The sequence below is a fragment of the Haplochromis burtoni genome, unplaced genomic scaffold (genome assembly GCF_018398535.1).
Source record: "Haplochromis burtoni strain Fernald_Lab_line unplaced genomic scaffold, NCSU_Asbu1 Contig_88, whole genome shotgun sequence".
Taxonomy (NCBI): domain Eukaryota; kingdom Metazoa; phylum Chordata; class Actinopteri; order Cichliformes; family Cichlidae; genus Haplochromis; species Haplochromis burtoni.
The window spans coordinates 1189813-1202823 of NW_024582449.1; the positions used below are offsets into that span (position 1 = coordinate 1189813).

Below are 13011 nucleotides of genomic sequence, written 5' to 3' on the forward strand. Positions count from 1 at the left end.
ATGTAAATTTTCTTATTAGGCTAAAATTATATATAAATTTATATCTATATACAGTACTATGCAAAGGTTTCGAGACTTCCTTCATTCTCTTATACTTTGCTAGGAAAATGGGTAAAAGATTAAATAATTGATTGAAAAACAAACAAACATACATTGAAATATAGTTTATGAAGCAAAAACAGAGTTTGTACAAAGCTCGAGTTTAAAAGTCAATATTTGGTGTGATCACCTTTACTCTTCAACACAGCCTGAACTCTCTTAAGCAATTTATGTAAGTAGTCTTCGGGATACTTTGTAACGTTGGATGTTGGCTGCCTTTTGTCCTGTGCTATGTCTGTTCTGTTCATTGATGATCTCACTGTTTCAGTAATTTTGAGATCTGGGCTCTGGGAAGGTCAATCCATAATTGATAGTTTTCTGTTGTGTGTTTTTCTATTAACTTGTACTGTTGCTCAGTTTTTTTTTTTTCCCTTTTCTTATGCACATAGCTTTTAGATAGAGTTTAGTTTTATCTTAGGCCGGTTGCATCTGCTTATGTCTTCAACTTTCTTCCAATTTCCTCAAATTTTTTGAGGACACACTGCACACCATACTGAGCTATACCAAGGTTTTAACTAATAGCTCCTTGCTGATACAAAAATACTATTTTGTGCCTTTCATACTGTATTATATTTGAGATTTTTTATAGATCGAACTAAAGAAATGGGAACTAATTATGTGTTTTTATGACATGCACATACTATTTAAAATTGGTTCTTTGCTAAGTTTCATATCTAGACACAACACTGGTTCATTCCTTGAGTACAGAGGAAGAAAAACCTATTTATGCTTGAATGATTCATTCATTATTAACAACCAAACAAAGGTCTGAAAAAGGTCAGGCACAAGAACTGGACTGAAAATGAGTGGAAAAAGTAGCCAATGTCCAAAGAGAAACTGTGAAAGACCGTCAGAATGTCTGGAGAACTATTGCTCATAACTTCATTAAAAAAATTAGAGGTGGCTATAAACCTTTGCACTTAAATTAACTGTATATTAAATGACATTAAATGACAAAAACATTTTGCTTTTGGCTACATGTATTACAATTTGAGAAAAATACAAATAGAAGAGAGCTTCAGAGTAATCACAGTATTTCGGACTAACAGTAGATGAACTTTTCTGGTATGTATGTCAAGTTTTATTTAATAAATTATTAATTAGGTTCATGTATTTTAATGACTAGTTAACTAAATGGATATTCTTTTTGAAACCACTCACTAAAGAAAAGCTCATAGTTCATTCTTTCTCTTTCTCTCCATTACCCATTTCTTTTTTACATGCAGCCACTTAGGGGAAGATTAGCTTCCAGAATTTTTTATGCTTTATGCTGAGGTGATCTGTCTTCAGTATGGACTGTTACTTTCTTTCCTAGATACATTTGGCTGCTCAGAGTTATGTTTCACTTGGGATATGCATTACTTATAACACTCGTGATTTTGACATGTGTCTGAATTCATTCTAAGTCAGGTTTCTCCCTTGTTATTAATACTGTTTCTGAATAATTTGGTCGACGCACTTTATCCAGACCTTAAAACCTGGTCTCAGTACTGGGGTTGTGCTATTCTATGTTAATGAAGCACCGTAAACCACTGGCATATGATTTTCTCTTATTTGTTTGTTATTTTGGATTTTTTTACTTCTCCATCAAACAAACATGCTCAGAGCTGCAATCATCAGTCTCTATGGATATAAACTTAACACCTCTAGATGAGCCGTTATTGGACATCGTTCAGTTCTCAGGCAACCTATTTTAGTAGATTTCTTTTGTTTGCTTACATGCTTGTTTTCCAAGTCACTTTCATGTTAGGTTAAAGCTTTGATTGGCAGTCACAGCTTTACATTTAGCTTTTATGTAGGTATTGCTATATTAGCTGGCCAGGGGCCTATCTAGCTGTGATGCTGTTTTTGTGAGAAAGAAGGCTGTCTGTCTCTTAAATGAAAGCCACAGAAAGCACGGTATACCCCTACTTAAGCCAGACCAAATTAGTCTACAAAGCAAGGAAATATTAGACCCCAGTAAAATGAGAGAAAAAAAGACATACTGAGATGCCCATCTTGAAACTCCAGCTAACATTTATTAATAACCAATTTTCACCTTTTTTGTAACCCTTTGGGGGTCAGAAATTACCTAGTACCTAGTAACTATGGCTTTAAAAAAGCCGACTCATTCCCTCTCAGTCCAGTTATTTTGTCATTCATCTCCTGCCATGGTAAAAATATTCTTCACATGGCTTTAGGAGATGAATATAAAAATTTATCAAATTATAATGTGGCATGGTGTTGAATTCAATGCTGCAGCCAGCTAACCCCTTTTCTAAGATTAATGACTTCAGACAGGTCCAAAGCGACGAGGGAAACAATCCTGATTGTGTCAGAAAGGATATTACATTGACATATCCCGCGTCTGACAGCCAATGTGTTCTGCTTTAGAAGTGACTCATGCACAGTTATGAATTTCATCACATGGTTCTTCACATACAAATGGGCTTCCCACAAGTATGCAAGGGATCTAATATCCCATTACAAGAGAATACTTTTTTTTCTCCGCATCAGTAATACAGAGTTTCTAATCTCAAACACGTTTAGTAGATACTCTTCCCTGATGTATTTTAATTTGATCAGAGTCTTTTCCTGGAAATGCCTAGCCATGAGGTTTTACAACTTCCATGACATTTTAATCATGCTATTTACAATATAGTATGCTTAAGTGAGAAAGACAGCATAAATGTGGATAATTAAAATGTTCACATTAAGTGCAGAAATGAATGGATAATTACCACTGGTTTGTACTTTGGCAATGAATCTCAGTTTGACTCAGGAAAATGATTAATGGGTACTGGTAATGGTAGATGGAATCTATATGTTGCATTTTAGTACAGAGTACTAAAAACTTGCAAAGTTTTAGTTATGTCATTTAAACAGCATACGTTATAAATCTAAATATACTCAACAACCTGCAGTAGTTAACTAACGGCTGAGTAGATGTAGGATCTGATCATCAGTATTTTTCTTATTGAATGGTTGGCTACAAAATTATACAAAGTTAAGGGCAAGTACTGGATGTATTTTTGGGAGGTAAAACCAAAGTTACCAGTGCAGTAAAGCAAGTCAACTGAGCTTCTTCTGGTCAACGTAGGAGTAAAATATTTTGGTGTTCTTCAATAGGAAGGTCTTTTTTGTGTCTTCAAGAAATGCAGAGCAACTGTGAGCCTGCTTTAAAAAGATGGCAGGGAAATGCATCCTGACTTTGTGGTTGACCACACTGTGCCCTGTTGCCCAAGCAATTTGTTCTAGTCAGTGACTTTGTTCTGTCCCGCACTGGTTAACATAGACTCCCAGAGCCCTCCCCTGAGCGTTTGAGGGAGCGTGAGAGCTACTGAGCGCTACCAACTGATTCCAGATGGCGTCCACAATGTAGGGCTCAGAGGATGAACGCTGAAAAGAAGATTGATTTCCTTTGTGGAGTATGACAAGCCATGCACTAGAGCGCAGCTCTCCAGACACACAAAAGCAAACTCAAGAAATATATTTCTACTTTTTTTTTTATATCAATCTGCTTTGCAGTAAAACTACAGGCTAGAGTGTTCTGAGGGTTTGTCTCTGGATCCCCAAGGGAGTAGATTTGTGTATACATAAATTTTCTGCCTTTTTGCAACAATTTTATACCTTTTCCATCAAAGCTTATCCAGCAAAGCGTTTCTTCCGCCTCTTTTCTCTGTTTGTGCGTCACTTAAACAATTTATAATCCCAGGTTGAATTGGGGCTATTGAAGATACAATCCAATATCCCTCGGATTCTGCAGCATTTGGAGTTCAGTACTCTGCTCAGCATAAAAATAGCTCAGGTTCTATTTATTGATTATGATAAAGCCAATCCAAGGTCCCACTATGATAATCCATTAGAACAACAAAACAAACTTGGCATAGATTTAGAGGCTTAAGCATTCATCCACAGAACTGTCTTAACTTTGCTCTGTATTTCTTCCCTCTTTTCAGACCTTGCTCCGGGATGGCAAGAGGGAAAGCACCGTAAGCACACTCTACCTATCGCCTTCCAACATTGAGACAGGTCAGCAGATCATCTGTAAGGCCTCCAACAAGGCAGTCCCCAACGGCAAGGAGGCCAGTGTCACAATTGACATTCAGCGTAAGCATACCACTTCTTCTTCTCTCTGTTATTCTCATCTGTGAAGAATATCAGTGGGCAAAGGGTCAGCTTAAAACATGCATTTCTAAATACTGTATATGAGGTATTTCTCACATGTAGAGTCAAGACACTGTCAAATACCTACGTGGCTAACAGTGTGAAAATCAAGCATTCATTTTCGGCTCTGGTGAATATTTATAATTGGTTTCCATTTTTACTTACATATAGTAATCCAGCGTATGGATTGGTGCTGTATTACTCTTTTTCTTTTTTTTCCCATTTGTTTGTTCTGATGCAATATCAAAGGCGCCGTCTATCTAAAATGAATGGAGCCTCCTTTTTTTGGTCCATCTACCTACCTGCTGTGGCACTGCCTGTTATGGTACTGTGCGAACTGTATCCACCTCTTTTATTTCCATGCTCATGCCATCAATCTTTTTGATGAGAACATCTACAGTTCCCCTCTAAAATAGGCAAAGTAAGCCCAGCGTGTAAAACACATTCAGCCTCAATTGTCAGGGAATCTTTTTTCGATCAAGAAGCATTCACAGTAAGAGAAGGGCTCTGAACAAAGGGATTTTGCATCACTCACAACCCCTTCAACACCATTAAGTATGACTAATAAAGCAGAAAATGCTATTTAGAGAGCCATTATGACTGACGGCTCCATTCTTTTCATTATGCACACCACAAGAGGCAAGCATGGCAAGAGCGGGCACGACACGATCAGGCCAACTCAGGCGTGGGGGTAAAAAATGATTAACAATTGTTAGTGTTTGCAACTCTTTCAGTTTGCCTTCTTCATTTTTGTCATGCAGTCAGAGAGGGAAGTCATCCCACATGTAAACTGATTTGTCACCATGTATAATGATGCGTCTGTGATAAATGCTTGCCATCATAGCATCATCCTCGCTTCTGAATGTATGATTTAACCCTGAAAAATGAGTGGAGCAGGTTTCTAATTAGCATTCCAAAATGTGCTCTTTACACAATTAAAGCTCCTGAAAACATTTTTCACAGTGTGAGATCAAACCAAGCGACAGCAGAGACTAATTGTCAAGATTCAAATTGTCTCCCACAAGGCTTAGGCTCTTGTCTCCCTCGTTCTCACCTCCCCCGCCCTCTCCCAGATTTGACAGGTAATGTTCAGCACAGTTCAGCAGAACCTACAGTTTGTGCTGAGATCCGCTTCTAAATTAAGTTGCCACTGAAATAAAACTTGCTTCAGTTGAACTTTGATTCATTTGTGCTCGAGATCAATCTGTTTAATTTCAGTGCAGCCTTATTTGGTTGCAAGGGTTCTGGCTTAGGAACAACATCTGTAACACAAGTGCAAAAAGATTATGCTTTAAAGACCTGACTATTCACCAAACATGCTGTAAATATAACGTCTTCAGAAAAGTGTTAAAAGCAGGAATGGAACATTATAAGGTGGTGCCGTCACACTAAAGTTCTTTCCTTATACAAGAGGAAATAAACACAGCTGTGCTCTAATTCAAGTGCTTGATCTTCCTCAAAGCCTAGTCCATAAAGGACAAGTTAATTACCAAGACACTGTCCTCACATGACAAAGTTTCAACAGCAGGAACTGCCAGAATGATAAACATTAATTAGCATCATACAAGTACAGTTGTTGTTTTTATCAGTAACTCATAACCACCTTAGCTGGGTCGATGACTTCACTGTATGATAATTCCTCTATTCCTTTTAATTGTCTCTCGACCTCATGAGTTTCTACTCAGAAACTGCACACATTTGCTCTCTCTCTCTTGCACAGACACACAAATACACCTTCAGCAGTGTATGTGCAGACACGGTAGCGCTATCTTTTGTTACTTTGTTTCTTGAGGGCAAAAAGTCTGCTGGAATGTCATAATGCAGAAAATTGCAGAGGACTTCACTAGTTATGTTCTCCATATGGGTTTCTCGGACACATTTTGCGGGGATTTTAAAATGGATCTGGGATTTGTGTGTTTGTTATTGCTTTGCTGTTTTGTGTAGAAGTACATACTTTGCAGGGAGTCCACACCACAAATGAGCAAATAGCAGTTTGTAGTGGGAAGAAAGGTACAGTCGGGCGATGGGTTACACAGGAAAGACTGAAACGTCTGCCTTCAGTAAGTGTACAGGACTGCTGTACATCGCATCGCATGAAACAAAGCGCAGTGTAGTGGCAGCAAATAAGGAAAAAGTGACAAACAAGAAAGCTAACACCCAATCCTGAACAAATCTTATGTTTCAGATGTAACCAAATATCCCATGACCGTGATACCTGAACACAGCAGCCATACAGATATACGATGATCCTTTTGTATTTGCGTGCATGCTTTTGATTTTGATTTTGTTATACTAACAATAGTAACTTGGTTTAATCAATCATAATGATGATATGTTCAAACAAGAGAGCATGTTACGTCTTATTCAGAGCAAGAGTGATATTAGAAGGCGAACCTATTTCTTCATTCCACGGTAATATTTTTTTTAGTGAGACTTTTCTCAGAGAAGCTGAAAGCCATCACCCTACCTATCAAGGCAAGGGTTCCTTCAGGAGCTTCCTGTCACCTTATGAGTTATATGTAACTCTCTGCAGTTTCTGCTTTACAGTTGTTCTTGGGTGTTCTATTTTAGAGGAAAAACCAGGCATGCGTAAGATTGTAACAATACATGTTCATAATTGTTTCAGAGTTAAGTGTTTGTAGAAAAAATGCAAGGCAGACACTGATGATTGAGTACTGCACCTCTTTAAGCTGAGTATGATCAAGTGTTGCTGCATTTCCTTTGACTTCCATAACTTTGAACTGTATCTGGATTCTACTTTTAAACCAGGGTCATGTGAATGTCACTCAAAATGTAAACAATTAAGCCTATGTGATGTTCTTAAATAATATAAAATTACAATTATTTTTTTGAACTCTGATTACATTGTTACCATTATGCTTTTTTGTACTGATATGCTGTCACTGTTGCTGTATTTTTTTAGGTCCTTTGTGAAATTTGTGTCCAGCATTCGCCCTCTTGAAATTGCTGTGGTTGGGCCGTGTGGAGAGTTAAAGAAGCAGAATAGCAAATTAAGCTACCAATGTGAAGCTCATAACATTTTATTTTCACATAGCATAGTAAGCATTAAGCCTTTGAGTATTAGCACATAAGCTGCTGTTTGTTAAGATGGCCATGACTGCAATGCTAATGTTCTTAGAAAGACAATACAAGTTTTCATTAGCTGGTAACAACCATCTAATGGACTAATATTTGCTGCATATTATGAGAACTTACATTGAGGGGGGGTTGCATGTAAACTCCAGAGCCCCCCTAGTTCATGCCCAGGACCCTGTTGGTGTAAGGCAACAGCACTACCACTGAGCTTCTGTGTTCAAAATAAATAAACAGCCTCAACCTGGAAGCCTGACTCTCATAGAGAGACCTGTTTACCCAGCTGCCAAGCCAAATATTAGTTCTGCAAGTCCACAAAGAAAACTGTCCCACTGCCTATTGCCTTTAATAAGGTATTTAAAAGTCATTTAAAAATGTAGCAACACTTAATGACATTTTAATGACTTGTCCAAATTGGACCAATTTACTCTCAGGTCAGGGAAACTGTGATTAATAATAGTTTCATAACAGCTTCATGACAGCCAATGTTAGAAGCAACCACATAAGACAAAGTTATGCCAGGTTATGTTGTCTTGGTTGATATCATGTTTCTATAACTGATATGTGAAACATTGCCAGCTTTGCAATGCAAATGAGGTAACTGAATGATATTAATGACAAACCTAATGACAAATATTCATATTTGCTTTACTGTAACTTTATTTTTCTGATCAAAAAAAAAAAAATAGGAGTGGAAATAAAATAGTCTGGTCTGAAAAAATCTATGATGGGTAAAAAACCCAAAACAAACAGAGGATGGAGTCCAGTTCCCTCTAACTGGAACTGCTGAAAGGTTATTATGGATCTTTTTGTCAAGCGATGCCAAAAGCCAGAGATATAATGTTTTTCAATTATTTATCTGACACTTCATGCGATAGCTGTTTATTGAAAGCAGTGAGATAAAACTGATATTGATGCTCTCGACTCGTTGTCAGTAAGACAGCGAATTAACAAATATCCTCAATTAGCAGTGTATTCACCAAAAATGTAGATGTCTCTGTATATATGCTGGTAACCCCTGTTGGATGTCTAGTTGTGAGTAAATACCACAATTAATTAATGAACAGTCTCACTTCTTTTCCCTAATCTAATTGGCCACATTAGTGAGATGATACGAATGACAACAAAAGTAATTAAAGCGTTCTCATTCCCTCTGCCACTCTCAACATTTGCCATTCTGCCGGCTTCTACGCTCAGGTACCCTTTTTCACTAATAGCGTAATCGAAACACGACCCAGCGCACTGCTCTACAGCCTAAACCCGTCTAAAACCCAATGCATTTACCAACCTTTCTTTTCTTTTATCATTACTGAAATGATTTACACCCACTTCAGCATTTTTTTTTTATTCCCTTCAACATCCATGTGTTATCTGACCCAGGTTTGGACAAATTTGCATCTAAATACAGTGCGCGCTGGTGATGTTGCCAAAATGAGAGGGATTTAGAGCCAACAGAGGCGATTCACAATCCTGGATAGACTGCTGACTACAGTTGTCCATACGAGTCCATTAGCTGACTTTAATTATTTGATAGCAGAAGGGTGGCTACCCCCTGATGCTGTTTTCTACAGCAGCATGACTGAACTTGCAATACAGTCTTTGGACTTAGATCAGTAAACTCCCCTACCCTTCAATCATATCACTGCAGCGAAATACGATTCTGGTGCCACAGTTTCATGTCCCGCTGGTTCCCACTCATCAAACTATTTAAAATATTCCTCAAACATTTTCTAGTCCAGTTGCATACTTTGCAAAGCAGTGCCCCACATAGAAATATGCTTTGAAACACATAGGCTAGTGGGAAATTAATGCACAAGGGACGGGTAAAACCAAGGTTTTCCATGTGTTTGCATTGCAAACAAGCTGAGCCATGTGGGGGAAAAATGAATGCCATTTGTTGAGACTAATTAATAAAGAACATGCAGATGTGCAATTGGGGAGGATTTGTTTTGGTAGCTTGCTCTGCTACATGCTCTCCGTGCTTAATTAAGCAGATAATGGCAAATTTATCTGAGATAGAATTTGTAAGTGAGAAGGACTGAGTAAAAAGGTAAAGGGGCACAAAAATGCTCTGAATTATGATGCATCCGCACAGAATTATCTTCCTTATATGTTAAGCTGTGTGAAGATATCGTTTCTAAATGTTACATTTTCATTACCCCAAACACATCACAGATGCTATAAAGGATCTCTGGCTCGTACCCTTGCATCAGCAACAAAACTGAGATGGTCAGGAATGTAATTGGCTACAGATGTGCTAGAGGAAGCACACATTTAAGCGCCTGTATGAATTGAATAATAACATCTGCCTTCATTAAACTCACTAAATTCTCAATGAATTTACTCATGTGAACAGCAGATGATCAATGTTAGACCTCAGGTTGTCAGTCAGTCTGTTCCTCTCTGCAGTATTCCACTCAGCCAGCCACATGACAGTGTGCCCATATCGTTAAGGCTAGAAGCCACGAGCGGGCGGCCCACAAACAGCTTTCCCAGCCTTCATAGGCTTCTGACGCTACTGGAGTTTGAGGCCGGTCCTACTGGAGAACAGCTGTCTGCAATGACCCAGAGAGACTGGAAATTGAGCTTTAAGAAAGGGAAAAAAAGCATTTTTTTGCTGGCACGATCTCCAGGAAACAGAGAAGTTGGAAGATTGTTCCAAAAACACCATCTGGTCTCCACTTTGAACTAACCGATCAAAAGCTGTCGGCCAACTATAACACCACCCTCCCCAATTCATCCTGTTGTTTTCACAGAAGCTCCGATCAGTCCTACGATTCCCCTTTTCCTCTTTTCATCCGTTCCTCCCCCTTTCTCTCTCTCTCTGTCTCTCTCTCTCCCTTGCTACTACTCTCTTGACAAATGTTGGGAATTAACAGTCTTGCATATTGATGTGCTGTCGCATCATGCCTCAAATGCCCTCGCTCAGCAACTCATGCATTTATACATCATAGCAGCAAATGGACTTTATTAAGTAGATGTCTGTCATATCTAAAAGGTCAGTGGTTAGACAAGCTACAGTCCCTTATCCACACCCAGGGCACTGCTGATAGACTTTTGACGGCTGTTGCTCCCATGACTGTCTTTGCTTCCAGCTTGGGGGATATGGAGCTATCCAGGAAGTTACTGGTGTAACTTATAGATGTAAAATCCTCATGACATTACCACTTGCTGAGGGAAAGTGGGGAGATTTTTTAAGGGAGGGTCAGTTCAATCATTTGAAAAGAACATTAATTTGTAGCCGGGGAGACAGTAATGAGCATTTGTGTCCTTAGAAGTCTCTTGGCGGCCAGAAAGAGGTTGGCATAGTTAAAAAGGAAAGTTCAGGAATATTTTTAGTGAAAATGGTTTCTGAATTAGCTTCTACATTACTGTGTCTATCAGCATAGACACATCCGTCAGATCTCTCTTGCTTTCTTTTTATGTATGCCTCTCTCTGTACTCTTGCACATTCTTGCTGAATTTTATTACCATCTCCACCACTGCCACGTCTGTCATTTTACCCCTGAGGTCCCCTCTGCCCACAGTTTAGTCCACGCAATTAACAGCTTGCAACGTTAAGAAAAAAAATGTACTGGGCAGCTAACACTATTGCTCGAGGCATGGATGGCTTTCCTGTTTTATTAGGACATACACCCATGTGCACTTTCATATGCACACAAAACCCCTTGAATGTCTGCCTTCACTCACAAACACGTGGATGCACACAGTTCGCCGCTCGGTGCCTGGTTGACTGTGGCCTTCGGTTGTTCCATCCGCAGTATTGTTGTTTTCTCTATTGGCCCAGGGAGAGCTGGCACAGGTGGAGCTCGTGGATTTGAAGAGCTCATGGTAGAGTAGTTGGTGGGAGGTGGGGTAGGGGTGGGAGGGGGGGAGGACTGTCCTGGAGGGAAATGAGTCTGCTGATGGGGAATATGGTGTGCGAGTAGGAAGGAATATGACACCTGGACCACCCCCCTCTCTGGGTTTTTGTGGCAGCTGAGCCAGCCTAGAGCATCTGCACAGCCACAGGGTAAAAAGCAGTTTTCCTGCACTTCATACCCACACGCACACACACACACACACACACACACACACACACACACACACACACACACACACACACACACACACACACACAGTCGTACAGAATCACACTTCATAACTATACACAAAGTTGTTTGGCTTCATTTCAGTGGCGTTTGGGTGTTTCTTTAATTCTATGTGGAATCTCTTTGCCGACCACACTGCTCTTCATCCACATCCAAACACAGTTCCTGCTTTTTTTTTCTGAACATAGAGCAGCTATACCTTTGAAACAGATGGCTACACCAGCAACAAACTCAGATCCAGCGCTTTCCCCTGGTGGCTGCTGCCTTACCAGTATTCCACTAGTATCCCAGAAAAAAGTGCTTCCACATAACACCATGTCTTAGATTACATTTGGTTTTACTAACTTACAGTCAAGGGATAAAAATAGTTGTAATTCAAAACACTTTGTTCACCTGATTTTCCAATAATAATACTAATACACTTGAACAACTACTGGTTATTTATATATTAAATGATAATTTTCTCAACACTGAACAAAATGTGCCCAGCATAATTACAGAAACCCTGCTGAATGAATCTCCGTCTGTGAAACGGTGAGGTAAATAGCTGCTTGTTTCACACGGGACGGGTTTGATATGGAAATGAATGCACATCTTCAAAAAGAATCCCACCTTTGTCAATTAGGACAAATTAAGTTGTTTATTAATTTTGCATAATGTGAATATTTTTAATTGTAACACCCGTTTTAATTGTACCTTATAACATTATTTTAATTGCAGCGTATTGCACTGTGGACTATTCACTGTGTGCAAATTGCCGTTAGCCGAAACTCATTATCAAGTCAAGTTTTCCTTTGATTTGCTCCTTAGAAATAATATTTGAGAATAAAAATAGCATGTTATCCTCCACACCTGTGAAGCACACTACAGCGTTACTTAACAACAGCGCCCAGTCTTCTCATGAGCGGTATGAATATTTCTGAATATTATGTCTTTGGGGACAACACAAACCCCAGCATTAACCCTGCTAATTCTGCACAATGAGAATATGTCATTTGTGTTTTTAACACACTCTTCTGCAAGTCTTGGCAGCGAGGGAATTAAAAATCATTCTATTTGACACACATCAAAGTCTATTTACTTTTTTCCCTAAAAATACAGGGTTAGGGTAAAGTTGGGGTTAGTGTTAGCACTTGTGATGAACTACACCTCACAGGGTTACAATATGGCTTGAAAAACTTAGGAGAACAAACTATGCTAACTTGTCACAACTGCTCTAACTACCACTGTAATCTATTTTAAGACCACCAGATTTAAATGACTTTTACCTGTAGTTTTTATTTTGGAGCATTTTACTTATGGTTAGCATTGTCAACACCCTAACCATAAGTACAGTCTGATTTAAGTTATGGTTAGCGGTGGGGTAGTGAGAGAAGGGTAGGGTTAGGGTAGCAGTTTGCTCATTGACCAAGAGTTTTACAGCAAACATAACCCCGACAAACAGGCTCTGGTGTCCTAAGTTATGTCGTAACATATTTGCTACGAGGTCATTTTTTTCAGTGGTATTCTGCACTCGTATTTGTAGTCACTGCACTCGCTCACCTGGAATTAGGGGAAACTTCCAGTGATTATGTCACCCAGA

General features: G+C 39.1%; 1 protein-coding gene across 8 annotated transcripts in view; it reads left to right on the forward strand.

The window, feature by feature from the left end:
* The window catches only part of kirrel3b (kirre like nephrin family adhesion molecule 3b), a 165094-nt gene that overhangs the window by 117995 nt on the left and 34088 nt on the right, over positions 1-13011 (forward strand). For all 8 annotated transcript variants that reach the window (XM_042222547.1, XM_042222548.1, XM_042222549.1 and 5 more), the window contains exon 6: positions 4038-4188. In XM_042222547.1, coding sequence (XP_042078481.1) covers positions 4038-4188 — 151 coding nt within the window. The remainder of the gene's footprint in view (positions 1-4037; positions 4189-13011) is intronic.